At 47.3% G+C, this 27,530-nt stretch overlaps 1 protein-coding gene across 2 annotated transcripts in view; it reads left to right on the forward strand.

The window, feature by feature from the left end:
• The window catches only part of HUNK (hormonally up-regulated Neu-associated kinase), a 124,258-nt gene that overhangs the window by 60,037 nt on the left and 36,691 nt on the right, over positions 1-27,530 (forward strand). For both annotated transcript variants that reach the window (XM_086675847.1, XM_086675848.1), the window contains exons 3-4: positions 11,674-11,729; positions 18,009-18,144. In XM_086675847.1, coding sequence (XP_086531973.1) covers positions 11,674-11,729; positions 18,009-18,144 — 192 coding nt within the window. The remainder of the gene's footprint in view (positions 1-11,673; positions 11,730-18,008; positions 18,145-27,530) is intronic.

Consider the following 27,530-nt stretch of genomic DNA (forward strand, 5'->3'; position numbering starts at 1 on the left):
AGAGAGAGAGAGAGAATCCCCAGTAGGCTCCACGCTGTCAGCACAGAGCCCGGCAGGGGGTTCAGGCTTAGGAACCTCAAGATCATGTCCTGAGCTGAGAGAGATTAAGAGTTGGACGCTTAACCAACAGAGCCAGCCGGGGGCCCCAGTAGACACATATTTTTAAAAATTCAGCTTCTAACGGTGCATTTTATGTGTTTGAAAGCCATTCATATTCTGATCAGTGAAGAAAGCAGCTCTAGGCCTTTAATTAACGGAGCTTGTAGGCTTTCAAGGTGAAGAGGGCCTTTCCTTACTAATGGGATTGGATGCTCTACCCCGTGGTGCTTAAGCCTGTGGACACGGTGGGGGAGGTCCCCTGGCTCAGAGCGATTCCAGGGCCTTGGCCAGGCATCATTCAGGCAGATCGGTTCCTCACTGAGGTGACAGTCTCTCCGTGTACATGTTTTCTTAGTCACACATGTTGTCATGAAATCACGCCTCATTGGAACTCTTTGAGTTCCGGTCAGCAGGGAAGGGAACGTTTGGAAATTTTAAGGGAATAACACTATTTGTGGCTCTTTCCATCAATACCCTGGTGCGGCCTGCCATGTCACAGCTCTGCCCTTACAGGAGAACAATGGCCGTGAGTGTGCCTGGTTCTAGCTTTGTTTATTAAGCAGACAAAGGCAGAGACCTCACGAATGAATCAGCTTGGGTTACTGACTCTGCTGGTCAGAGTGGCAAATAGAACGGGGGGTCCAAGCTTTCTGCAGGTCTCGGGGTGTCATTACAAGGGTTTTGAGCTGTCAAAAACCAGCTGAGCGCCCAGCTTCGCAGGATCCTGAGGACAACAAAGGGAAATCCAGTGCATGCTCACCGTCTTCTCCCGCAGGAAATTCTCAACAACGCTTTTAAAGTCATTTTAACAGATTCCCATCCCTCTCGGCACAATTACTGTCAGGACGTCAAAGGAATGAATTTAATCATGTTTTGATAGCAAAGACGGTGTGCTTTTCTTCCTCTGATCTCTGACATTCTCCTTCTTTTTCTGTCCTTGGAAAGGTGTTCATAAGCCGGCGATGGTAGAGGCTCAGATCTTTCAAAGTTAGGGGAATTTGGAAACATAGGTGTCGTTGAGGGAGGAGTCCTTTGTTTTTCTCTCTGGCGATCATGTTAATGAGCACCAGTGCGCACGGACGTGGGTGGTTAGGTGGTGGAGACATCACAGGAACATGATCATGCAGGCGAGACTCATGGGCTGACTCTAGCTGAATGTCTTGACTTCAAATTCTGTACCAAATTCTGTACCACTAACAGCATACATGACCTAGTCACCACTGGTATAGCCTTTACTGTAGCCCTTTCCCATGGTGGCAGTTTCTCTCCTGTAGGCTGCAAAGAAAAAATGGATTTCTTTTTCTTTCTTTCTTTCTTTTTTGTATTTACCAGATTTTTAAATTATTTTTTTAATGTAATGTATTGTCACGTTGGCTAATGCACAGCGTATATGGTGTGCTCTTGGTTGTGGGGGTAGATTCCCGTGATTCCCAGTGCTCATCCCAACAAGTGCTCTCCTCAATGCCCATCACCCATTCCCCCCCCCATCAACCCTCAGTTTGTTGCCTCCCTCTCTGTTTGAAACTGTTGTTTCATAAATTATTTTGAAGTTAGATTCTTCAAATGAATAAAAGAGTATGGTATTTCAGGGATGCCCTGGGAGTCCCTCGTGGGAAGATTTCTGAGCAAATAGACTGGATCATCATCCCAAAAGGATTTAGGGTGAGTTTTGGTGACTGTGCCTGTCCAGTGATTTAAAGGGCTTTTGGTTAGTGTGTTAGAGGATGCTCTAACAGCACAGTTCCTGATTAGGCTGATACTATATCCTTGTATTCTCATCAGCTTAATGCTTGGCAAAGCCCTTGTTTCCTGTGATATGAAATCTAAATATTTAATTGTCTACTCGGAACTACTGAAATATCCTTTACAGGAAGGAAATCTTTAAAAATCATGTAAATATTGTAAGCAGAAAAAGAGAAAAGGAAACTAAAGCTGTATATAGCAAGATTCCCTTAGCAGCTGGCAGAGAAATTCATTTTACACTGGGCCTGCCGGCTCCTTTGTCTTTTGCTATCGTATGGCTGTGGCCGACTTTTACAAAAGTAGAGTATGGTCTGATTTCTTCATTACTCCGTGTTAGGATGGCCTGAGAAAACTCCACGTTTAAAATATACTGATTTTTTTTTTTTCCCTCTCTCTCAAACGTGCTCGCCCAGCACGGTGCCCAAACCTGATGATCTGCCTGTTGTAGATAGAGCGTTGACTCTTAACGTCAGTCAATGAAAAGTGTGATTCCGAGGACAGGCTAATTTGAGATTCATCGGTTCATTCAAAATAACAAAGTCCAATCAAACCGTACAGACAAAACGTAACAGTGTAACACAATACCGCCGTCCCTGAGCAGGAAGACAGGAGCCGAGGGGGCCCGCAGGACCAGGGCTGAGAGACACATGATCAAAGGGAGTGTGAGCCTGTGTTTGGATGTACGTCAACACTGCCACTCCCAGGGCCGTGACCTTCCTCATTCATCAATATCGAGAAAGGGCCCTCTCTGCTCAAGAGGAATGTGGTGGAAGAGAAGGGACACTCCTTTGTTCTCTTGGGCCTGACAAGAAGCAGGCACACCACGCAGTGGTGGGGCATTGAGTTCTTTTAACTTGCAGGTTTTCTTGGAGAGGGGAGGGCAGGAAAGGTGGACGAGGAGGGGGTGACTTCTGCATACATTCAGCAACTGTTTGGGATCCCTGGGCCTTCTGCTGAGAGACCGCACATATCTGGAGACGCTGGTCACATTTAGCAAAGGTTTTGTGTTGAGCTGGGTTTAAAAAATCGGATCGGAACTACGAGATTTCACAAAGCTCTAACGCAGCAACTTTATGGAGCGGGTTGCAGGGTGATCAGCGGCGTTGATTCCGAAGCCAGACCGCCTGCACCCACGTGCTGGTTCTGCCACTTAAAAGCTGCCCTGGGCAAATCGCTCAGGCTTATGTGCCTCTCTACACAATAGGGATAATGGGTCATCCACTTCACGTGGTTGTCATGAGGATTCAATTAGTCCATTCACGTTAAGTGTCCAAACTGAGGCAGTAAGTATGGAGTACCTCATCCTGCCCTGCTCATTCTTCAGGTCCTTGTTCTAAGATCACCTCCTCCAGGAGGCTCTCCAGGCTAGGTCCCTGGTCCTAGACCCACACTGCATTTCTACTTTGCTTTCCAAACTTTTCAAACGGTAGCTTTCTTGTTTGGTATCTGTTTTCTGCACAGGCCACAGGTAGCCCAGCATGCAGCCCAGGAAGCATACAGCAAGACTTCGTGGAATGAATGAAGGCCAGTTGAATGACTACAGCTAGTGTCAGAGTTAGCACTGGGATGGAAGCTTTTTGGCAGCCAGTTCATTCTGGAATATTCCATATCGTCCCTAGAATATCAAAGGAGTTTCCAGGCGCCTGGGTGGCTCAGTCGGTTAAATGTCCCAACTCTTGGGTGTCGGTTCAATGCAGAGCCTGCTGGGGACTCTCTCCCTCTCTCTTGGGCCCTCCCCTGCTCGTTCTCTCCCCCTCTCTCTCAAAAATAAATAAACTTAAAAAAAAAAAAGCAAAAAAAAAAGGGGGGGGCTTTTCTTCATTGACTTAGTACCAGTTTGTTTATTTTTAGGTCCCAATTTGTAGAGTATCATCTTTTTAGTGAGTGAGTAGCTCTTTCACTTTATAAACAGTTCATATCTGGATCATTGGAGGAATTCAATAAAGGTTTCATTTTGAATAAATAAATCAGGTACGTGCTTCACAAATTATTCTTGTGTTTTATCAGAATGCCTATATTGTAAGTAAATCAGTGATTAAGAAATCATTTGCTTTTAATACAGTGCTTTTGAAGATAAACCTAACCCCCCAAAAACTCGTTTCCTGCAAAATGCCTATGGCCTTGGGGAGTTAGGTGCTTTTCTTGGATGCTTTATTCTTTTTTTTTTTTTTTAATTTAAATTTTTTTTTTTTAACGTTTATTTTTGAGACAGTGAGAGAGCATGAACGGGGGAAGGTCAGAGAGAGGGAGACACAGAATCTGAAACAGGCTCCAGGCTCTGAGCTGTCAGCACAGAGCCCAACGCGGGGCTCGAACTCACGGACCTCGAGATCGTGACCTGAGCCGAAGTCGGCCGCTTAACCGACTGAGCCACCCAGGTGCCCCTTGGATGCTTTATTCTTAGCTTATTGCTAAAATCAATCTCCACAGGCACCAATGTCTCCTCCAGACCTGATCCTGTATGAGCTTGCTCTGGCTACCCCCTGGGCTCTTTCTCTCTGACCTTTCCGTGGAGGGCTAATGACCCCCAGTGCTGTTTCCTTATCACCCAATTAATCACCTTTTTAAGTCTTTTCTGGGCTCTCCTCCAGAGGAGGGCACTTGGTCTTAGCATCTTTATTATCCTCATCTCTGCCAATGGTAGGTTAGCCTGGGAGTGGCCACAAGACAGTGGGGCTCAGTTTCCCTCCTGCTAAGGGCCCTGCCAGGTAGCTACTCTTGGGACGCCGTTTTTCAAAGCAGAATCAGATGCTCGGAGTTTAAACTACTTGCCCAGGGCCACGGGACGGTCAGTTAGAGAGCCTGTCGGTTCTTGTCTCCAGCTGCCAGGTCTGGGGCCGAGACTGTGCTCAGCGTCTCTGCCCCGGGTCGCTGCCCCCCTCTTGGAGGCGCCTTGCGCTCATGTCTTCACTTCCATCTTTTGTCTCCACCCGAGTGGCACCTGGGGTCTCTGTGACTTGGCCTGAGGTTTGTTAGGGGCCTGACCTTTGACCGTACTGGCTGGAAAGGGCCTTGGGGAGGCCGGTGGAGAGCCCCTTCCTTCACTTCCTCCCCAGTGTTCTGGTTGTATGTGTGTGCACGCAAGTGCGCTCATGTGTGCACGCATGTACACGCTCACCTACATACACATAAGCATGCACACACGAGCACGCACACATGCACATATGCATGCAACACCACACGCACGCCCTCACGCCCGCTCACGTGCACACACGCACGCCTACACGCACGCACACACACATGCATGCCCACATACACAATGATCATCCGTGCACACACATACGCGCACGCAGACATGGCCACCCACAGGCACACCTGTGCAGGCACACACGCCCACTCTCCACCTCCCCAGTACTCTCCTGGCCGCCTTCCCTGAAGGGTCCCAGCGGCTGCTTCTCCTCTCCTCACACACTGAGCGCCAGGACCCCTTATGTTTGTTATGGCAACAGAGTCCTCCCCAAAGCACACCCCTCTGTCTGGGAGGGCTGTGGCTGGAGTTCTTGGCGGCTGGCCTCCAAACCTTGGAAGGTTTGGAGGTTACCATGGTTCAAGAAATGCAAGGAGAGTTTGGGTGAGTGGGTGGGTGCAGGGGGAAGGAAGGCGAGGGGCACACTTGGTAGCCTGTGGGTGGACCTTTAATTGCTAGTCACGGCCTGTTGGAGCTTGTGCTTTTGAAATAAACTAGAACAAAGGGCTGGTGATTAGGGCTCTCCCCTCGGGCCCTCTCAGTCTCCAGAGAAACACCCATCAACCCCTCTCAGTCTCCCCCTTCCCCAAGCTTAGTAGAGACTGAGACCCGGTGTCAGGTCTCCAGAGCTCTGTGATGATGAGGCCCTTGGGCATTGCTCCTGGAACAGCCCGGTGTCCAGAGAAGGCTCTGTGCCTGGGCCCCTGGTGGTCTTTTCTGGGCCAAGCTCCCTCCTTTGTTCCCAAGACACACAGTAATTGCTTTTGGTAAATTCTCAAGACTCAGGCGCCCCGCCCCAACACTGTCCAGGTAACCCGATCCTCTGGTGCCCCCTTGTATTAGGCCATGCCCCATCCCCTCTCTCTGTCTCCTCTCTGAAGCCCCTTTGGCCAAGAAAAAGCTGTCTTCACCACCCCCTGCCTGCTCCCGCCATCCAGGGACCACTTTCTTTCCTTCTCTTCTCTTCCGAGGCTTAAGTTCACTCCGAACTTGCAGTTTGCCAGCCACAGGGAAGACCCGCTCACACTGCAAGACTGTGGGAGGAGCCTCCTACTTCTCTCTCCCCTCCATAAAGTGATGAATCTGATCGAGGGACACTGCTGTGAAATTGAGGATTGCCTCCCTCATCAAGTGCGAACCAGTCCGCTGTCAGAACGTTCCTTCCCAAATGGCAAATCTCACGCTTACCAGAGCCAAATATCTTGTTCTCGGGGATGGGGCTAGTGTAAGTAGCATCTTTTCACAGGGACCACAGGGCGGTTTTCTGGATAACAGAGGCCTGCCAGTATTTTTGTTTGTTTGTTTTTAAAAAGATGCAGTGAAATATGCTACCGCTAAAACCTCATGGATAGATTCATCCCTCTTATTATTCAAGAAGATGTCTCTCAATTTTGTGGTCTCCTGGGAATATTTGTGGTCTCTGGGGTCAGCTGTTGAAGAGCTGGGCAGAGGGTCTGAGTGGTCCACTGTGCCGAATGGGGCTCGTAATTAATTTCAGGTGGTAAGCGTTCCCCGAAGTGAACATCCTGAGTGAGGCACTTGCTTGTAGCGGTAACATTCCTAGTACTGATCTCCTAGGAGGGGAGAAAAATATCCAAAAGCTACTTTTAAAGAGTTAATAGATTTTATTTTTTTTTTTTAGAGCAGTTTTAGGGTTACAGAAAAATGGTGCTGAAACTGTAGAGTTCCCACATGCCTTCCCACCCCCCTTCCGCATGGTTTTCCCGGTTAATATCTTGTGATAGCGTAGTACATTTGTTAGAATTGATGGACCAATGTTGATGCATTATTATTAGCTAACGCCCATAGTTTACATTAGGGTTCTCTCCGCCCTGTGCAGTTCTGTGGCTTTTGACAAATGCCCGATGTCAGCATCGTAATAACTTCACCACCTATGAAAATTATGGGCCACCTCTTCTTCTCCTCCTCCTTCAGGCAACCACGGATCTTTTTACTGCCTCCATGTTTTTGCCTTTTCCAGAAGGTCATATGGTTGGAATCACACAGTACGTAGCCCTTTTCAGATTGGCATCTTTCACTCAATCATATGCATTTTGGTTCCTCCGTGGCTTTTCATGACTTGGTAGCTCATTCCTTCTTATTGCTGAATTAACTTTCCCTTGTCTGGGTGGACCACCCAGTTTGTTTACCCATTCATCTCCTTGTGGACAGCTTGGTTGCTTCCAGGGTTTGGTAATTATGAATAAAGCTCCTATGAACATTCCTGTCCACAAGTTTCGGATTCTTGGGGCGCCTGGCTGGCACCGTCGGTTGAGCATCCCAACTCCCGACTTCAGCTCAAGTCATGATCCCAGGTTTGTGGGATCAAGTGCCACGTAGGCCTCCGTATTGAGCGTGGAGCCTGCTTAAGATTCTCTCTTTCCCTCTCCTATAAAGTAAAATAAAATAAATAAGTTTTTGACTCTTTTGGGTAAATACTGATGCAAAAGCTACTTTTAAAAACATGATGTTAAAGCCTTTCTTCCTGAAGAGAAGGAAAATATTCTCCCCCTCCTTCTAGATGTATTTCAAGACAAGGCAGAAGGTAGCAATAGATAAAGCCAGAAGTTGTGGAATGTTCCTTTCATTTGGGTAGATGAGGTACACTCCTTTCCTGAACAGAGACTAATGTAGCTCACCTTTAGTCCTGGAAGGTTTAGGCAGTCCGAAACATTTAGAAACATTGGCAGAAGGGTAATAAATAGGTAAACAACCGAGTAACAGGTTTGTTCTGAGCATTTGTCCTAAGGGTAGGTACTATGGGATCGGTGGGTGGAAATGAAAACTGATTATATTTTTCTCACTTTGCCCAACAATTACATTTTATACTTACTCCCCTGGTTTTATGACATTTCCCCAATTTCAAAAGTGGGCATTTTTTTTCCCTCTTTTGCATTTTTTCTTATTTTTAGTCTTCCATTTATATCATTCTTCTCATCATTGTGGTTGTTCACTAGGCTTTTGTGGACCCAGAATTATCCAGCTTAGCTTTGTAATTCTTGGCAGTTGCTTTCTTATACCTCACCTCTCTCAATTGTTTTTCTCCATAGTGTATGTTCTGAACCAAATTTCTCCTTTAATGCCTTAGTGTGGCTTCCATTCTTTCCAGGGAAAGAGGTTTAATTTCGCTGGAAACAAACTGTGGCCTTCCTTTAGATTTAAATAGCACAGCTGCTTTATAATCAGTTTGCACAGGATCACAGTTTGGGCTATTGCTGGCCCAGTGTTTTGTGTGTACATGCAGTTTTTTTTTGGAATTACCGTAAATGCTTGAATAGAAGGTCAAATTAGATCATGTCCTACTTCTCTTCAGAAAAGAGGAAGTGTCTAATTTTCAACAACAAAGTACTAGCTGGAAAAGACCCATTAACCTTGACTCACTTAGGACTTTGGGAGCTTTAGAAGTCACCCGAGGAAACGAATAAAAAGGCAGGCCAGGACGTTTTATACGGCTTTAATAATAACTTTCAGGGTCATAACCTCACAGTTGTGAGGGTCTGCTACAACTCTAAAAACAATTCATCGAGTTGTTGATTTGTAGAGATTTTAAATAGGTGCTTATTATTCAAATGGCTTGTGCTGAGACTACCCGCCAGTATTCACAAAGTGCATTATCACAAACATCCAGTCCACCACAAGGTCATGCGACCCTGGTAACACCAAAGGAAGGCTCTGTCATCCCTGTCCTGACAAGTTTCAGTAAAATTGTTTCATGAAATGTGAGGGTATAGGAACAATATATTTTTTTTTATTTAAAAAAAAAATTTTTTTTTTTAACGTTTATTTATTTTTGAGACAGAGAGAGACAGAGCATGAACGGGGGAGGGTCAGAGAGAGGGAGGCACAGAATCTGAAACAGGCTCCAGGCTCTGAGCGGTCAGCACAGAGCCTGACGCGGGGCTCGAACTCACAGACCGCAAGATCATGACCTGAGCCGAAGTCGGACGCTTAACCGACTGAGCCACCCAGGCGCCCCAGAACAATATTTCTAAAGTTAGCATTATGTTATATGCTCTTAAAGATAAATAGAATGATCATTTGGTAAATCCATTGCGTTTTTAAAAATTACATATGTATCTTTTCCAAAACCCTTTTTCTGAGGAACAGGGTCTTCCCATTGGAAAAATGAGGGGGAGATTACCTTATATTTGGGGTCACCCTGCATTTGGACATACATGATACATTTTATTTTTTTAATGTTTTTAAAAAAATTTCTTTATTTGTTTTTGAGAGAGAGAGAGAGAGAGAGAGACAGAGAGCAAGTGGGGGAGGGGCAGAGACAGAAAAGAGGGAGACGCAGAATCCGAAGCAGGCTCCAGGCTCGGAGCTGTCAGCACAGAGCCTGACGTGGGGCTTGAACCCATGAACTGTGAGATCATGACCTGAGCCAAAGTCAGACGCTTTACCGACTGAGCCGCCCAGGCGCCCCTCCATGATCCCTTTTAAAGGCTGACATAGGTTTTATATAGTCTGTGCATTGTTTCCACTGGATTGAAGCGAAGGGACACAGTTCTTCCTCCCGTTGGTGGGTGCATGTGGGTGGGGGGATATCCATATGCCCTAGCTGCAGGTTTCAAAGCAGACCTCCCCTTTCTCACCCAAGTATGCAGCCCGAAAGCTACCAGCCACCTCCCAATTTTGAAAGACGTTGGATGTTTTATAGAGCTCACCTTTTTTTCTCCCTTGACTCCTTTTCTTCTCCCAACTTGAAATGCTTCCCTTTATTGTTCCTGTGACAACTGTGTCCCGGGCTTTCCCTCCCCCCCCTCCCTTCACCAGCATGTTGTCCTTGGTTCTTCTCCCCAACCCCCAACCCCCAATCTCCTCCCCCCCTGCCCTTCATCCTCTCCCTGGGCAATCTCCTGTCCTTTCAAGGCTCAGCTCCCCAACTGAGGTTGAAAATTGGTAGTTTGCCGGAGGTAACTTGCCTGCAAGTTTGGCCTATGCAATGTGGCTGTTACTGTTTTAAATGTGAATTTGTTGCCAACATTTAAAAATTGGGATAAAGTCCAGATTGCTAGATTCTCTTGGAGAAAATGATGAGCTGGCGGTGTTAGGACTGAGCTGTGAGCAACTGTCCTCGTTAAATGGGACACTGCTTTCCCGTTTACCAAAAGCCCTAGCGAAAGCTCCCTTTTATCTCATGACTTTGACGTAGTATTATCGGTTGCCATTTTTGCTTATCATGATTCTGCTATTCTATTCCTTTGGTAGAGATATGAGGAAGAAGGATTTCTTTTGCCTGTGCCTCTGTTCAAAAGTGGGAAAAATAAACTAGACCAAGAATGCTGTGGGTTTCAAAACAGTGGAATAGAGCGTGTGTGTGTGTGTGTGTGTGTGTGTGTGTGTGTGTGTGTGTGTAAAAGAATATTCTTACATATCTAATACTCAAGGTGTGCCTGAGTGGACAGGCTACAACTTCAAGATGCTTGGACTGTAATCATCGGCCTCAATGGTTTTGATGACCACATGTATACTTTTGCTCCATTTTCTTCTTCCAAAATCCAAAACGATCTCTTTGGTAATGTAGATTCATTCGTACTTACTGAGTACCTGGGATGTACAAAGGCACTGGGGGTACAGTGGTAAGCGGGGCAGACATGTTCCCTGCCCTCTGGGAGCTTACAGTCAGCTAACACAGATACCGCAGGCACCTCTCACTCAGCATGACCCTGAGTACACTTCTCCCTTCCCCCTCTTCAAGCCACCTTAGTGTCAAGGATCAGAGTCACCCACCGGTCCGTTAACAATCTTCATTACATTTGCAAACTTAATTCCCTTTGGGCATGTAACAGTTAACATTTACTCAAGCATAGTATAAGGGATTAGGACCCTGACATCTTTGGAGTCCGTTTTTCTGCCCACCGCAATACCTGCCTGCTTAAATAGATTATTCTTACCTGCCAATTTGTGGATGACACTGGGGCTCCAAGCATGGAGTTTGTAGGACTGATAAATGATGTCAGCTTTCAACATTTAAAAAAAATTATTTTTAATGTTTATTTATTATTGAGAGACAGAGAGACACTGAGCATGAGCAGGGAAGGGGCAGAGAGAGGGAGACACAGAATCCGAAGCGGGCTCCAGGCTCTGAGCTGTCAACACAGAGCCCGACGCTGGGCTCGAACTCACAAACCGCGAGATCACGACCTGAGCTGAAGTCAGATGCTCAACCAACTGAGCCACTCAGGTGCCCCACAGTATTTATTTATTTATTTATTTAGCACCTTCCCCAAATCTGTTCCTTCCCCGGGCTGGTGTTACTCACTGTCTCACAAACATGTGGCCACATGTGTATTTCTGCTCAGGCAGCGCCTGTCTTGAATGATGCCTTCCACTCTCTTCCAACCCCGTCTATTTAAATTCCAAGTTTCAGCTTTGATCCCACTTCTTCCGGAAACTTCTCATGATGTGTTCTGCCCTCAGTGCTCTCTGCTTTTCTGAAACCCTTGGCTTCTTCGGCCTGCGGCAATTAATTATATCATGTTTATAAATATTTACTTACCGCTTGTGTGAGTTTTGGCAGAGAGCGTTTTGGGTTGGTTCAGAGCGGCTCTAAACGGTTTGTTTGCCTTCAGAAGCAAAATGTTATTCCACTATTTCAAATGTCTATCTGAAATATGCTGTGGTTTTGTTTATTTCAGGGACTTGAAGATAGAAAATTTGCTACTGGATGAAGACAATAATATCAAGCTGATTGGTATGACTTTAAAAAAATCTTTTTTTCAGTTTATTTATTTATTTTTAGAGAGAGAGAGAGAGAGAGCGAGCATGAATGGGGTAGGGACAGAGAGAGAGGGAGAGAGAATTCTAAGCAGGCTCTGTGCTGACACAGCACAGAGTCTGACACAGGGCTTGAACCCCACGAACCATGAGATAATGACCTGAGCTGAAATTAAGAGTCGGATGCTCAGCCGACTGAGCCACCCAGTCCAGTCATCCATGTACGAATTTTTTTTTTTTTAAGGCAAGACTATTTTTTTTTTTTTTAACATTTATTTATTTTTGAGACAGCATGAACAGGGGAGGGTCAGAGAAAGAGGGAGACACAGAATCGGAAGCAGGCTCCAGGCTCTGAGCTGTCAGCACAGAGCCCGATGCGGGGCTTGAACCCACGGACCGCGAGATCATGACCTGAGCCAAAGTCAGACGCTTAACCAACTGAGCCCCATGGCAAGACTATTCTTTGAGTGTTGTGTTGTCAATTCTCATTTATTGCTGGATTATTGACTTTGAAAAGTATCCATAGGGGCGCCTGGGTGGCTCAGTCGGTTAAGCGTCCGACTTTGGCTCAGGTCACAATCTCACTGTTCGTGAGTTCGAGCCCCGCGTCGGGCTCTGTGCTTACTGCTCAGAACCTGGAGCCTGTTTCAGATTCTGTGTCTCCCTCTCTCTCTGACCCTCCCCCATTCATGCTCTGTCTCTCCCTGTCTCAAAAATAAATAAAACATTAAAAAAAAATTAAAAAAAAAAAAGTATCCATAGTTTATTTCTAATCCCAGATAATACTCTCGATCATCTCCTTTACCTCCAATATTCAATAACGGTTTTGAAAATGAAAATTGCTTTTAATAATGAATGTAATTAGGAAGGTAGATATACTGTAATGTGACCATAAGATGAATTTCACAGCTACAAGTAAGTATTTGCTGGTTATGTGTTCTTGGGATTATTCAGACATCAGCTTTGCATAACTTCAGATAGATCTGAACTTTTAGAGGGGCTATTTTTGTTTGGATTAATCATAAAACTTCTTTAAAACAGTGAAAAATGCTATTTAGTTCAGAAGTACTCCTTCTTAATTAGGCTTAGCCGTGACTTAATTCACTTTTCAGTGAATACTGGGGTGCTGAAATCAAAGGGAACCCCAACTAACCTTCCCTTTTTATTATAATCTTTATTGAAGCCCCATTGTACATTGGTGGTTGTGCAGAGAGAAGTCCCCATAGAGGGATAATTTAGAAGGAAGGTAATCATAAGGAAGTTCCAGGATAGAGTGAGTCATAATTGGTTCATAATTCAGGGTCCATAAGTGAGTTCACTCCATGACTCATTTGTTAGAAGAATTCCGTTTTTGTTTGCCTGTATGATTGCTCTTGGCAAAAGTCTCATGGCATCATTTTTACACCCAGATGTTAGCGCCATCATCTGTTCCGTTCTTTCTTTCCTTTCCCACCTCAAGTGCAAGTAATTTCTTCCATCTCAATAGCCTGAAAAAGGCTTTATATTAGGAGGAAAGAGAAGGATCAATAGAATGTTGTGAATTTAACTTTCGTACCCAAAAAGGAATTTTGTTTGGCAAATACTGAAATCCATTTCTAGACTCTCTGAAACGTTATCATTCAAATAACCAATTAGATTCTTTGGACTCACAATTGGCTCCCAAAACCCAGTAAAGAGGCAAGGGGCTGCTGGGACTCCAGACCCCTTGGCTGGGTAATTAAGCACTACTGATAGGTGTTAACGAACGAATATACCGATTGTTAGAAAATTAACAAGGGGATGCCAGTTTTTTTTTATTCCCCCAAAAGATTTTATTTTATTTTATTTATTTACTTTTTTTAATTTTTTTTTCAACGTTTATTTATTTTTGGGACAGAGAGAGACAGAGCATGAACGGGGGAGGGGCAGAGAGAGAGGGAGACACAGAATCGGAAACAGGCTCCAGGCTCTGAGCCATCAGCCCAGAGCCTGACGCGGGGCTCGAACTCCCGGACCCTGAGATCGTGACCTGGCTGAAGTCGGACGCTTAACCGACTGCGCCACCCAGGCGCCCCTACCCCAAAAGATTTTAAAGATGATATTCTTTAAAATGGACAATTCAAAGAATTATTTTCTTATCGTTTCGCTCTTACATTTTAGTCGTCCTGAGGGCCAAATATGGAAGCATTCAACAGGACAGCCATTGACATGTCTGTAGGATGTCTTTCTGGTCCTTGTTTCTGGGATCTGTGGCATTAAGCAAAGGCCCGACCTGGTGGGGGGTGGTGGGGAATGGAGGAAAGCGATCATTTAGGTTCTCTGGCAGGCTGACCTGTAACTTGCCTTCAGAAAATGTGGAGGTGACAGAGATGAAGTTGCCCTCACAGCAGCAGATTGTAAGGAAACAGGCCACGTGAAAGCCGGATGTACATTATATAGTAAAAGCTAAAATCACTCCCTTTGCACCGCGCATCGTCCAGACTGAGGCTGGTAGTTCTAGCACGATGCCTTTCACCAGGGGGTGATGCTGTTTGCCACCTATAGCTTCTTTCCTTCCCTCTTGCCTCCCTCCCCTTCTGGGCTTGCTCTCTCTTTCACCCCAAGCGATAGCCCTAGCTCATCATGTCTGAAACTAGAAATGTACTGTGGAATGAACAGTGTTGGAAAGCACAGAAATTTTAATTGGGTGGAAGTTTGCTCAGAAGATTCTGGAAGAACCAATCTCTGTACCCAGTGGGATAGGTTTATAAGTAGTTCACAGATTGGCCCGGTAACAAACCCCTCTTAGAGTGGACCTGTAGAAGTAAGAGGAACATTATGTACCTGAATGAGAGCCCACGGTTCCCCTTGAGGAGAGTGGGCTGGTGGCTCTTTAGGTTCCAGGGACCCTTTTGTTCAAATGCCTCCAAGTCCTCACCGCTCAGCTTGGCAGCTGATTCGGCACCCAAGCCAGGACTGAAGTGGGTTCTGTCAGAAACTGGGAGTCAGAAACCACAGTTTTCCAAAACTGCTGGAAAGGAGGCTCTGATCACTGGATTTCCCATTATCTGCACTTTTATGTGGCTCCTGGTTCTGTCGCGAGCAGCAGCGTAAACCAAAAGCCTTATCTCACATTTGTAATCAAAACAGACATTATGGTACCCTCCCCCACCGCCCCCAAGGGCAACTGGGCATTGCCTTGTGTTTACCAATATCTACATTTTCTCCTTTTTTCCCTATGGGTCAGTCACAAAGGCAATAACTGAGGGTGGGGGGTGCTGGAGGGAAGGAAGGCCCAGTGTCTCATACGTTTTCTTGCCCCCCCCCCATCCCCTTCCCTCTTCACCACCCCCCCCCCCCCCCAGCTTGGGCCATTTGGATCAAATGTTTCTACAACTGTCGCTCTGCAAGTTGAAAGCTCTTGAACCTTTTCTTCAAAGGAATTACCTGGTTGTTTTTCAAAGATGGATTACAGTTATTTCCATTTCCCCTTAATAGTTTCCTTTCTTTGAAATAATTTGGTTTAAATAAATGTACTTAAAGCTGCGTCAGCTGCGTTTCAAATGAACTGGAGCTAACTGGGAGAAAGATCTGATTTCATCAAGATTTTTTTTTTTTTCTTTCCACAAAAACAGTCTGATGTCTGATGGTTTAGGTGATAATGGGAGAGCCCCAGCTGAGAACAGTTTTGCACCGCAGCGTTCACTTGGGCGTTTTGTGAGACTCATTTTGGAGCCTTCAGAAAACTGAAGATGTTTCGCTTATGTATGTTTGCCAGATCTAACTTGAGGCAGACCCATGTGACATACTGCAAGGCGGACTTCTCTCTAGTTTCTCGATTCTGATTCTAGGCATATGCGTAAAATTTTAATAATTAGCCTTATGAGTGTGAAAAGGGCCGGTTATTCCTCTGCAGTATATTTTAAATGAAACCCTTCTGGCTAGGTCAACACTAAGTCATTTAAAATGCAGATTTTATCTCCTCCACTCACCAGATCCTCTGCTAATTTATCTTCTTGAAACATTCCTTCAGACCCGGCAAGACACTGTGTTCTCGAGCTTGCCTGGGAGCAAAGGGTGGGGGGAGGGGGTGGTGACCTGCTCTCTATCTTCGCCCTGCCCTCTTGGGATCAAGCAATTCTTTACAGACCGCAGTGGAGGCTTCAGTGACCTGAATGAGGCAGGTCCTTTGCTGTTAGCGGAACCCCATTGAGATTAGACACGGAGTCTTTTGATTTCATGTCAGAAATCTGGAGATAGATTTTATGGGACTCCTAGGAGATTGGGCCTTCTCACATGACTGTTTATGAAACGTCCCTTAAAATGTTGCCCTGAACAATACAATCTTTATTCCATGGTGCTCTTTACGCATTTGTTGTTTTATTAAAATTCCTTTAGGTTGATTTGCAAACCCAGAGCATTTAAGCCACCGTCCAATTTCAAGCATGCTATGATTTTTCCTCTTACAACCCCCCCCCCTTTTTTTCCCGTGTCGGTGATACTACAGGGTGAGATCTGAGAATAGGGGCCCTCAGATCCTCTTGTACAGAGGTCTCCTACGGTGGGAAGCTAAGAGTCCTGTGGCTCTGGAAGGGGCTTTCTTGGGCAGGTTATGGGGGGGACCTACTGGTGTGGGCTGGGCTGGGCGGGGGAAGGAAATGGAGGCCGGGCGGGGGTAGGTAGCAAAGGGAAGTTATGAGATAAAAAGATGGAATCATAAAACACACAAACAAAGGAAGAGTTAAAGGTGTCCACATCCATCCCTGGGTAGATTCTGGGTTTTCATCTTCAAGCCCAGGGCCTTCAAGAGTTTTCTGAGCTCTGCCTGTGGCGGCGGGGGGACGGGGTTCTCTTTGGGAACGCTCTGTCATTATACAGCCTAAGCCAGTGACTGTTGGGAGAGTTTCTGGTGGTGCACGTTGACCCATGGTGTGAGTCACTTCATGGCCTCACAGTTACTTCACACCACGTCCCGTGTTCCTCTTTTCCTGAGCTATTACAGCGGTCATGTGCTTTGCAGGTGGAGACACGTTGGTCAAGGAGAAAACACAGTAGTGAAATCAGATAGAAGTCCTGCCAGTTGAGAAAGTACAGGGTTTTGTTCGAGACGTGGAGACAGTCCTGGCCACTGAGCCCTGTGGACAGAATCTCCTGTTTGGGGAACTAGAACCATAATATTTACATGGAAGTTCAAAGAGAACCCATGATCTTTTTTTTTTTTTTTTTTAGTAAGTTTATTTTCAGAGAAAGAGTGAATGCGAGTAGGGGGGAGGGGCAGAGAGAGGAAGCGAGAGAAATCTCAGGCAGGCTCCGTCCTGTCAGCACAGAGCCCAATGGGGGGCTCAAACCATAAACCGTGAGACCTGAGCTGAAATCGAGAGTCAGATGCCCAACCAACAGAACCACCCAGGGGCCCCTAAGTCATCATCTTAATTCTGGGATCAGCAAAGATTCAGGGAAGGTATCAGATGAGGACCGAGACAGCTCTGATTACCTGTCAGTTGCCATATTCTTAGGCTCAAAAAAGTAAACACGAAACGAAAGGCTTTGGACGCAGCATAGCTTTGGACGCAGTGGCCTCTTCTGTGTTTTTCCCGTTTGCCATAATCATCTGGGAACAAGGCAGTGCTATGAGGTCGCTTAGTTCAGTTCTCATTGCTGTCTTCCTGGCGTTAGTTTTCCAGCCAACACTTAGCGTTTTCTAAATCATTGGGTGTGTATTTTTTTCCCTCTTTAAATCCCCATACGTTGCCACATGCACAGGGAGCATTTTTAAGGGACTTGCATGAAACGAAAACATTGAACCGAACAAGTCAACTCTAAATGGTGGGATCGCATGTCACTTGGGGTGACTCTGACCCCAGCCAGGGAAAATGGATCTTTCTTCAGCTTTTTTCCCCACGTGGCCACTGGGAAGCCAGATTGCTGCCTCCAAGGCCTCTGCTCCTTCTCTCTTCCCGCCCCAGTCCTAGAAAGCGAAGCCTTTCTTTTTCCTGGATGACTCATTTCCAAGGTTTGATGAAAATATGTTTTGGTTCAACATACTTTCAGCTCTAGCTGGATTTTATAGTGAGGCCTGATAGAAACGGTTTCCAGTCTTGAGACCCATATCCGGCGATGAGGGTCTGCCCCTCCTGGTTTTCCTTCGGGGATGCTAAATGATGTGTTAGCCTGAGAGAATATTTCCTTTCCTGCTGCCCCCTGGTTTTTTTGTTGGTTTTTTGGGTTTGTTTTTTTTTTTTTCTTCTTTTTCACGGTTTTCTCATTCGGAGCTGGTTTTGTCTTCCTCTCTTTGCAGACTTTGGTTTGAGCAACTGTGCTGGGATCCTGGGCCACTCGGACCCGTTCAGCACGCAGTGTGGCAGTCCAGCCTATGCCGCCCCCGAACTTCTTGCCAGGAAGAAATATGGCCCCAAAATCGATGTCTGGTCCATGTGAGTTATGGTGCTTATAAAAGGGGATGCTCTCTTTGGTCGTCTTTACTCTCCCTTTCTTATAAAATAACCTTTGCGTATTTGATGAGGACGTGTTCTATTCCAGGCTCTCAGATACTTGGTGATTTTTGGGGCGGGGGGCAGCTTTCCCGCTCTGGTTTCTTCTGGTCTGTTCTCCATAGACCACCGGGGAGGCTTTTACCAAAATTCGTTCTGTTGCTGGGGAGACAAGAAAACCAAGTCCTGAACTCACAGAACTCACGATCTGGTTTTATGAGTCACTCGCATCCTTCCCCTGCTTAAAATCGCCCCTTAGCTTTCCATCAGCACCAGAAGAAAACAGCCCCTGCCTGGCCCACGCTCCTGCCTCTCCACCTCCTACCCTACCCTCTGCTCACAGTTCTTCAGGGATGCTGGCCTCTGTTTCATCTTTCCCACCTCTGGGCTTTGCACTTGCCATTTCCTTTGCCTGGAATATAATTTCCTGGCTCTTCAAATGGCCCGTCTGTTCCCATGTGACCGTTTTGATCCAGTGCCACCACTGCAGAGACCATCTCGGGTTCCCTGTCGGGAGGCCCCCCACGACTCTGTCTCCTCGCCCTTTCAAGTCCCAAGTCCCTCTCACCCATCACAGCCTATCATTTTATTGTCTGTCTCCCCGATCGGGAAGGACACTGAACGGAGATGGGGACCTTATTGGTCGGCTTCCCCAGCGTCTCACCCGGTGTGGGCCACCGAGGCAAAGTCAGTCAACCTTGAAGGGACGAGTTGCTACAGGGGCTCTGGTTTCTGAATCCAGGTCCCTTGGCGTCCTCATGCCGAGCAAGCCTCTCGTCATCATGCGTGAGTGGTGCAGGGAACCGTACCGGGTGCTGGAGTCTGGGGTGGGGACTAAATTCCTTATCAAGAGGAGCTGGGCTGTAAACAGAGAGTGGGCTCCCGAGTAAGAAGGAAGCTGGAGGTGAGAGGGGCTAATCGAAGCAAGGGTGTGTTGATCCAGTACATTTCTGGACACCTCCTACTTCTCTCCACCCTCACTACACTTCCCTTGTCCAGATTGGAAACGAGCTAACGTTTGCTACATGCCTGGCACACGGCAGGCACCGTGCCATTTCATTTTCATGCTAACCCAGTGAAACCGCTACTCTCTTCTCCCCATTTGACGGAAGAGGAAGCTTATCACAAGAGAGATTAATAACATTTCTTAGGGTCATAGGGTTACTAAGTAGTGGAGCTGAGATTTGAACCGAGGACTTTAGGGTCTCAAAGTACTGAATTCTGAACATGGCCCCATTGCCTCATTGGAAGCTATACTCTCTCTCTGTCTCCCTCTCTCTCTCTCTTCCCCCCCCCCCCCCCCCGCCATCCATTCTCTCGCTGTTTCCTGTCCCCTGTGTGCACTGTTCTTTTAGCCAGTAATTCTTTCTGGTCCTGTCCTTGTTTTCTTTCCCTCTTCTCTTCTGGGATGCCACTTCCCCTGGGCAGACCAACCTTCCCCCCCCCCCCGCCTCTTGCAGGCTGGCCTTGAGCCTCTGGTGTCTCGTTGGTTTCCTGCTCCCTGCTTCCCTGGTGCTCACCCAGCAGTCACAGCTCACCTCCCAGGACCCCCTGCACTGTAGGCCGATGGCACGGAGCCCGGCCAGAGAAAGGAAGGAAAGGAAGGCAGCTAAGGGAGGGAGGGACAGGCATTTCATCCTGGAGAACAGAAGCTATGGGGTCAGGGGCTATAGTTGGCAGAGGAAGCAAACAGAGGAATGTGACCCAGTACAAGGTTCTGGAAGTCAAGGGAGGTCAGGAGGCTCCAGTTGGAGGTGAGGGGAAACAGAGCCCAGCATGAGATTCTGAGGACCACAGGATCCCCTGGGCTCTGGGCACAGCTGGCCACAAGGCACTGGGGAGTTCGCTTCCATTCCTGGGCAGGCCAAGTGCTCAGAGGTCATTTGACCCAGATGGGAGAGAGGCCTGGCGGTGCGTGTGTAAGTGGTGGGGTGGACTTTGCACTCGGGGCTCCTTGCACAGAAGCCTGAGCCCCCGGTTACTTTCCTGACCTCTCAAGAGGAGGTGTGGGCAGGGCTGTAGATGGAGAGCATGCTCTGTGTGTGCTGATGACCCCCTGCAGGGGGCCGGGCAGGGGCTGTCAGGGGGATGGGAATGGTGGCAGGAAACCCTGGCAGAGAAGCTTTCTCTTCGAGGTCGTTTGGCCGGGTCGTTTGGCCGGCATCGCAAATTCACAGACTCTTTATTCTGTGCCCAGAATAAAGGGCCTCAGAATCCTTCTCAACACGGCTGTCAGGACGCACTGCCAATGAATCAGAGTCCACACTTGAGATGGAATCCGTTCTTGGTCCTTTTCAATGCTTAAGAATTTTCACACATGTCTGGCACATAATCTGCCCTCGGTAAATATTTATTAGTGGATGAATATACATGTGTGAGTCTATAATCACCTTCTCTCCTCAATAGGTAGGGAACTCACTTTTGCTAAACAGAGAGCTACACAAGGGATGGTTTGTGTACCCGCACGATAAAGGCTGTGCGGAATAGGGAGCCTGAAAGACCAGGAGGTTCCGAGGCGTCATGTAACTGGAGGGGGTGGGAGGCATCATGACCACAGGGGAAGAGAAGTCGGCGGTTGGAGAGCAGGTGACAGTTTACAGCTTGGTGTCCTGCTCTCCCGGGGACTGAAGGAGAAGCGTCATCACGAGTTGTCATGGCGATGAGGCTCAGCCTACAAAGGGGGACCTTTCCACTCCATGACTGGCGAAGCCGGTGGCTCCTCACGGTCTAGAAGTGTTGGTAGAAGGAGGGAGCCTGGTGGGCCGTCAGAGCTGGAGGGGAGCTCCTGGGCCTGTATCACCTGCACGGGACCTCTCGTCCCCTCGTGCAGACCTCGTTGGGAGTAAATCATTTCTCCCATCTGGGGAAATCCGAGGGGGACTGAAAAGCACGGCGGCAAAAGGCAGCACCGTGTGAGGTCAGGTGTAAAGCTCAGACCCTGTGCCCGCCCCACCTGCCAAGTCCCTTGACTTGGGAAAGGAGTCCGCATGTAACGGTCACGGGTGCTCTGTTTCTCAGTCTCGGGGCCCCATGATTGGAGTCAGGGGACCTGGTCTGCTGCCACCTGTTTTGTGTCTCTCTTGACCCAAAACACTCCCTTCCCTCCTCTACCCTGGCTTCTGGGGGGGCTGTCTGGAGCAGCTGGACATTTCTTTGCTAACCTCCGCTTAGTTGCCTCCCCCCGCCGCAAGAAGGTGATGTGTAGCTTAAGGTCTCCTGAAAAGCTCTGATCAGGCCTCATTCTTAGTCCTGGTGCCACAGAGTGACGTATGGGAAAGTCTTTGATAACTAGGAACACTCCCCGCAGAGATGTTGGTCTTTCAGTGGGTTGTGGCATAGCTCTGGAGCCTGACGTGGGGTCTCTACATAGACTAGCAGCTGCGAGCTCACGGGTCCGTGTTCCGGTGTTCCGTGGTGGGGAGCTGGGGTGGAGATTCTCACCCTTGTTTAGCCACGAAGGGCCGTGTTTCATTCTTATCAACCAGGTTTCCCCAGAGCAAGTCTGGGCTAGCCGACCTGGGACGTTCTCTAGGGGATGAGGCCACATGACGCAAGTCTGGTTCACAGGGATGGCGTAAATTAGGCCCCGTTAGAAGCTGCTGATAAAGCTTAGAAAACAAAAAGAAGTCACGTGAGCAACACAGAGCTTACCAGAAATGTGTTCGTTTGGCAAATATTTGTTGAGCCAGGCACTGTGCCGGATTCTGAGTGCGCAGGGGTGAGTCGAAGGGCCTTGGTCGGTCCCTGTTCCTGCAAAGATTATTATTCATGCTCGCGTACCTCCGGTTGAGTGACAGGCAGTGTTCTAAGGGCCTCACAAGTATTAACTCATCTCACATGCCTAACAACCCTCCGAGGGAATGTTCTGTTATCCCACTTTATGGATGAGGAAACTGAGGCACTAAGAGTCTTAGGCACTTGCCAAGGTAGCACTGCCACTAGGTGTAGAGCCAGGATTTGATCAAGGTGATTTGACTCTAGAGTTTGCCTTAAATTGCCACCCGACTCCTGCTTTTGCTTCTATTTTGTTGTGCTGCTTATTGTGGGGTTTACATTCTAGTGGGGCAGACAGTTTTTATAAAAGCTATAAACTGGGTGTGGTGACTGCTGTGGAGAGGTGGGTGGGAGGTATCGAATGGGATGGGGGCGGCCTCTAGCCGAGAAAACCTCAAAGCCAAATCCTCAGGATGAGAAGGGCTGAACTCTGGGAAGAAGGAGTGTTAAGGGAGGAAGGCCCTGGACACAGGGAACAGGATGTGAGAAGGTTGTGGGGTGGGGAAGTGTGGGAAAGAGTTTGGGTTTTTCCGTAAAGGTGGTGAGAGACCGCTGGAAAATTGTAAGCGGGTGGGTAACCAAACGCCACGGATTGAATTGTGTTCCCTTCCCAAAAGATATGCTGGAGTCCTAACCCCAGTGTCTCAGAATGTGATGTTATTTGGAGAGAAGGTCTTTATGGAGGTAATCAAGTGAAAACGGGGTCATAAAATCCAGTATGACAGACATGTTTATAATGGGGGGGGGTGGGATTTGCAGACAGAGACACAGGGAGAGCGCCGTGTGAGGCTGAAGGCAGAGATCATAGTGATGCATCTACGGGCCGAGGAACACCGGATTGCCGAGGGAAGCTCTTGGAAGCAGCATGGAGTGGGTCTGCCCTCACGACCCTCAGAAAGAACCAACCTTGCTGACACTCTCCTCTTGGACTTCGAGCTTCCAGAACTGTGAGAAAATCAATTTCTGTTGCTTAAGTTCTGAAATCTCAGGCAAGCTCCAAGGTAAACTGAAGAGTACAAAACTCGCCGCTCCAGATCCCAAGAGCCATTCTCCTTCCCAGTAAGTGTGAAAGAATCTCTTTTCTGAATCAGGTTCGCCAACAGACACCTCAGGTCGACTAACTGCATTCTTGGTCATCCCTTACCCAACAGAGTGTCAGCCCCCGTCAGGCACCCGGCAGAGAGCACCGCATGTTTTGATTGTAAATCCAAATTCTCAATCATTGCTGTTACTTGTAGGTAATATGTTCCTGGCTGCATGAAAACCAGAAACAAAGAACACCACAAAGAGACGCAGAATGTTGCTCCCTCGATGGTGGAAGGAGTCCCCAGGAGTAAGAGAGGCAAGCCCTCGTGCGTAAGCACTTTTCAAGAAGCCTCTGTGTCACATTTACTAACCTTTCAGTGGGCAAAGCCGGCTGCATGGCCAACCCAGAAGCAGGAGGAGAAAGAGAAGATTCCACCCTGTGATGGGGGAGTGGCAAGGAATTTGTGGGCTTTGGTTTTTTGGTTTTTTTGTTGTGTTTTGTTTTGTTTTTTGCAATTCAACACACTTAGCTACTGCTACGGACTGGAGTGTATCCCCCCCAATTCCATATGTTGAAGCCCTAATTCCCCAGTGTGGTGGAAGTGGAGCCTTTGAGAGGTCACGAGGGTAGCATCCCCGTAACGGGCTAAGTGTCCTCATAAGGAGAGACTCCAGACAGCTTGCTTGCTCTCGGACAGTGAGGACAAAACAAGAAAACCTGGGAAGAGAGCACTCCACACCCCGGTCGTGCCGGCACCCTGGTCTCAGACTCCAGGCTCTAGAACTGCGAGAAGATGAATGTCGGCTGAGCCACCTCGTCTGTGGTATTTTGTCACGGCGGCCTGAGCTGACTGAAACACCGACTTACCTGCAAACAAATACGACGTGTCAGGAGGCACAGCGCAGAGAATAAATAGGGTTGCAGAGCTGGGTCAGTTCAAGAAGGCATCCAAGGAGGGTTGGATCTGCTTCTGAGACATGAGGCGGAGTTTGCCAGGTGGAGGAGAGGAGAGGAGAGGAAGCTTTCCAGGCAGAGGGAATAGTATATGCAGAGGCTGGAAGGTGTGAAAACCTGATTGCTGTCATTCTTGATCTTGGAGAAAGTGAAAAGCTTCAGAGCCTTCCTTAAGAGAGAAGTTCTCCACTGCTTTGGGGTGTTGTGTCTGAGATACTGGTTAGGTTTCTGTTCGGTGCTCAGTGACTTCGCTGGCAGAATTGGAAACGGAAAACCCAAAGAGAATTTAAAAGGCTGTTTAAGAAAGAGTGAAGATGGGAGCAATTTTCTTTCTGGGTCAGACGCTGTTATTGTAGAACATCCCTTTTTTATCGCTGTGAAACAACAGAATGAAAAGCTCACTTCCAAAATCAAAAACAAACTTTTCTCTCTCTAGAGGTTTGGACCTTGACAGATGGATGAGGCCGTGTTCCAAGACTTCTGGGATTGTCTTGGGAAGAAAACCAACTTGTGACTCAAGGAAACCGGGGGAAGGAAAGCTCTTCTGACAAATGGGGCCCCCAGGACCCTCCTCCTCCAGTGAATCAGGAACTAACAGTGTCAGTGCAAAACGGTGCACCCTGTCTTAGGGCCCTTCCATTATTTTCGATGGTCTTCATTTTCATACGTGAATATCTTTCTTTTTTTTTTTTTTCGACGTTTATTTATTTTTGGGACAGAGAGAGACAGAGCATGAACGGGCGAGGGGCAGAGAGAGAGGGAGACACAGAATCGGAAACAGGCTCCAGGCTCCGAGCCATCAGCCCAGAGCCCGACGCGGGGCTCGAACTCACGGACCGCGAGATCATGACCTGGCTGAAGTCGGACGCTTAACCGACTGCGCCACCCAGGCGCCCCTGTGAATATCTTTCAAATCGTCTGCTTCTTACCTTTAATCGAGATGACGGGAATATCTCGATCTCCAAGTGAACTTTGGGATTTCAGATGCAAAACCAAAAATGTGCGTTCTGTGGTAGTGAACCTTTCATGGTTAACTGACTTTTCCTCAGAGTGATGTATGGGCCAGTTAAAAAAAAACACAAAACTAACGCAGATGTACTTTTTAAATGAAAAGATTAAAAATTGACTTTATTTTCAGAATATGCCAGTGCTCTTTGGAGAACTTTGGTGAATCTCTAACAGTAAGGAAAGTGAAAACTGAGAGTCCGATCCCCAAAGCATTGGAGATGCCAGATTGTTTCAACCAAAGCTCCTCTTTCCTCTCCTGGGGGTGTCTGGGGCAGATGAAGCATTTGTGTGAAGTCCTGGTGTCTTGTGGAGGTCGTGCACAGCACACCCAGAACCACTGTCCCAGTCTCACCGAATCTCTTTTCACTTAGTGGGGAAAAAAATCTCTCCCACATGCTGTCCCTTTGGGTAGACAAGTTGGCTGAGAGCAGCCATCTTGTTTTGAGCCCTACTATCCCCATATAGACCTAGGCAATCAGCCCTTCGACTTTTTTTTGTAAATAGAGTAAACCAGATTCCACCAGCTACAGCCCCAGTGGTCAAATACGGAAGTTAGCGTTTTCTCTCCATGTATACCCCCTAAAAATGGCAGGAGAAGGATTTGGAAACAGGAGACCTGTGGCGTCTTTTAGGTAGCTTAGGGCTTTTGACTTAACGGAGAAATCTCCTTTAGCCTTTGAGATTTTTCAGTTGTAAACTCAGTTGTAAAATATATATATTTGGTAGCTAGTCTGTGCATTTAAAGTAGAAGAGGGGAGGGGCGCCTGGATGGCTTAGTCACGTGGGCATCAGCTTCAGTTCATGTCGTAATATTGACGTTCATGAGTTCAAACCCCATGTTGGGCTCACTGCTGTCAGCACAGAGCCTGCTTCAGAACCTCTGTCTTCCTGTCTCTGCCCCTCCCGCACTTGCCTCTGTCAAAAATAAAATCAAAAACATTAAAAAAAAGGTTTATAAAATAGAAGAGAGGAAAGAGGAAAGGAAAAAGAAGCAAAAGTCTTAACATCCACAAGAAGGTAATTTCTTGTAGAACACAGACCATTTAATGGAGCAGTCATGATGTTTGACATTTTCCAAATGGACAGATCTGTTCCCACTCTATTTTTAAGACTTTACATTGGAAGTTGTATTGAAAGTTGATACTGGAAGAATGGGAAGATGTTGCTTTTAGGCAGAGAGTCATTCTTTTTTAAAGCTAAACAACATTTTTTTAAAGTTTATTTCCCTACTTTGAGAGAGAGAAGGAGAGAGAGAACGTGCACATGAGCAGGGGAGAGGCAGAGAGAGAGGGAGAGAGAACTCTAAGCAGGTTCCGCTGACACCTGTGGAGCCTGATGTGGGCTCCATCCCATGACCTTTGAGATCATGACCTTAGCGGAAATCAAGAGCCAGATGCTTAGCTGACTGAGCCACCCAGGTGCCCCTGGCCAGAGAGTTATTTTTAATTTTTCGGAGGCAGCTCCTTTTCTGAAGAACCACACAGAAGCAAGGCGTGTCAGCTGAAGATTCTCTCGGCTTCACTCTGCCCTACCCTGGGCAGTTCCCGAGGATCCTGCCCAGCAGCCCTGCATGAACAGCAGCCAGACCCCCCATGGGCCAGCCCAGCTCTGTCAATTGCTTTGTCCCTTGTGTCTTGTTAAAGGTGCCGACCGACTTCTCCAGGAAGGTGTGACTCTGTCTTTCCTCCCTTGGATGATAGGTGACAATCCAGCTTTTCCTCCAGGGAGTGTTTCATTATCCGACTGAATATGAGGACCACCATTGGGCTCCTGACTTAATCCCCCAAATTCCCCATTTGTATTTCATGGGGTCCTATCTCCTCATCTTCTAGTTGTTCATTCACTTTATTTTGCTCTTTTGACTCCACACTGGCCAGTACCTTTGGGTTTTCTGTCACCCAGTGATGACTCAGCCTTGCTTCATTCTGTTTGGAAAAACCCAGAGTATGTCTGTCTGTTGCGTCCTTCATTCCAGTCCATCATCCTTCTCTTTCTTTAAAACCATTTGTGATGCTCGGGGGCTCTGTGTGTACCATGGAGAGGCTAGAAAGCCCTGGACCATATTTCAAAAGACACGTCAGGAAATTCTGAACATGTCTGAAGACTCCTACTAATTCTACGGGATTACAGAGGTTTATAAACTGCATTCCACATTTTTCCCTTGGTATTCTCACATACTTCCAAAATGTCAAAGGGATGAGATTTCTCTTTATCCCGATATTAAACATGTATGAAAACTCTGGGGGAGAGGAATGAAAATGCTCAATCTGGTTTCCTTTACCAAATCTCCTGGGACTGGATGCCTCTTAATGTAGATTTCCATCATTATTTGGCAACGGGACGCAAATATAATTGTAGCTCCGTATGTGTTATTTTTAAAAGTTTTGTGATGAAACAACAGATCACATTTATCAGGTACTGAATCTGCCCGGCCCAGCATCCAGTACTTTCTGTGGCTTCGTTCATTTGCCCCTCATACAACCTGAGAGGTAGGTACTGTTGTCACCCACGTTTTGTAGACGAGAGACCCTGGATGAGAGAGCGGGGTCCTCTTTAAGGACTTGTG

The sequence above is a fragment of the Puma concolor genome, chromosome C2 (genome assembly GCF_028749965.1).
Source record: "Puma concolor isolate L17-30 chromosome C2, mPumCon1.1.hap2, whole genome shotgun sequence".
Lineage (NCBI taxonomy): Eukaryota > Metazoa > Chordata > Mammalia > Carnivora > Felidae > Puma > Puma concolor.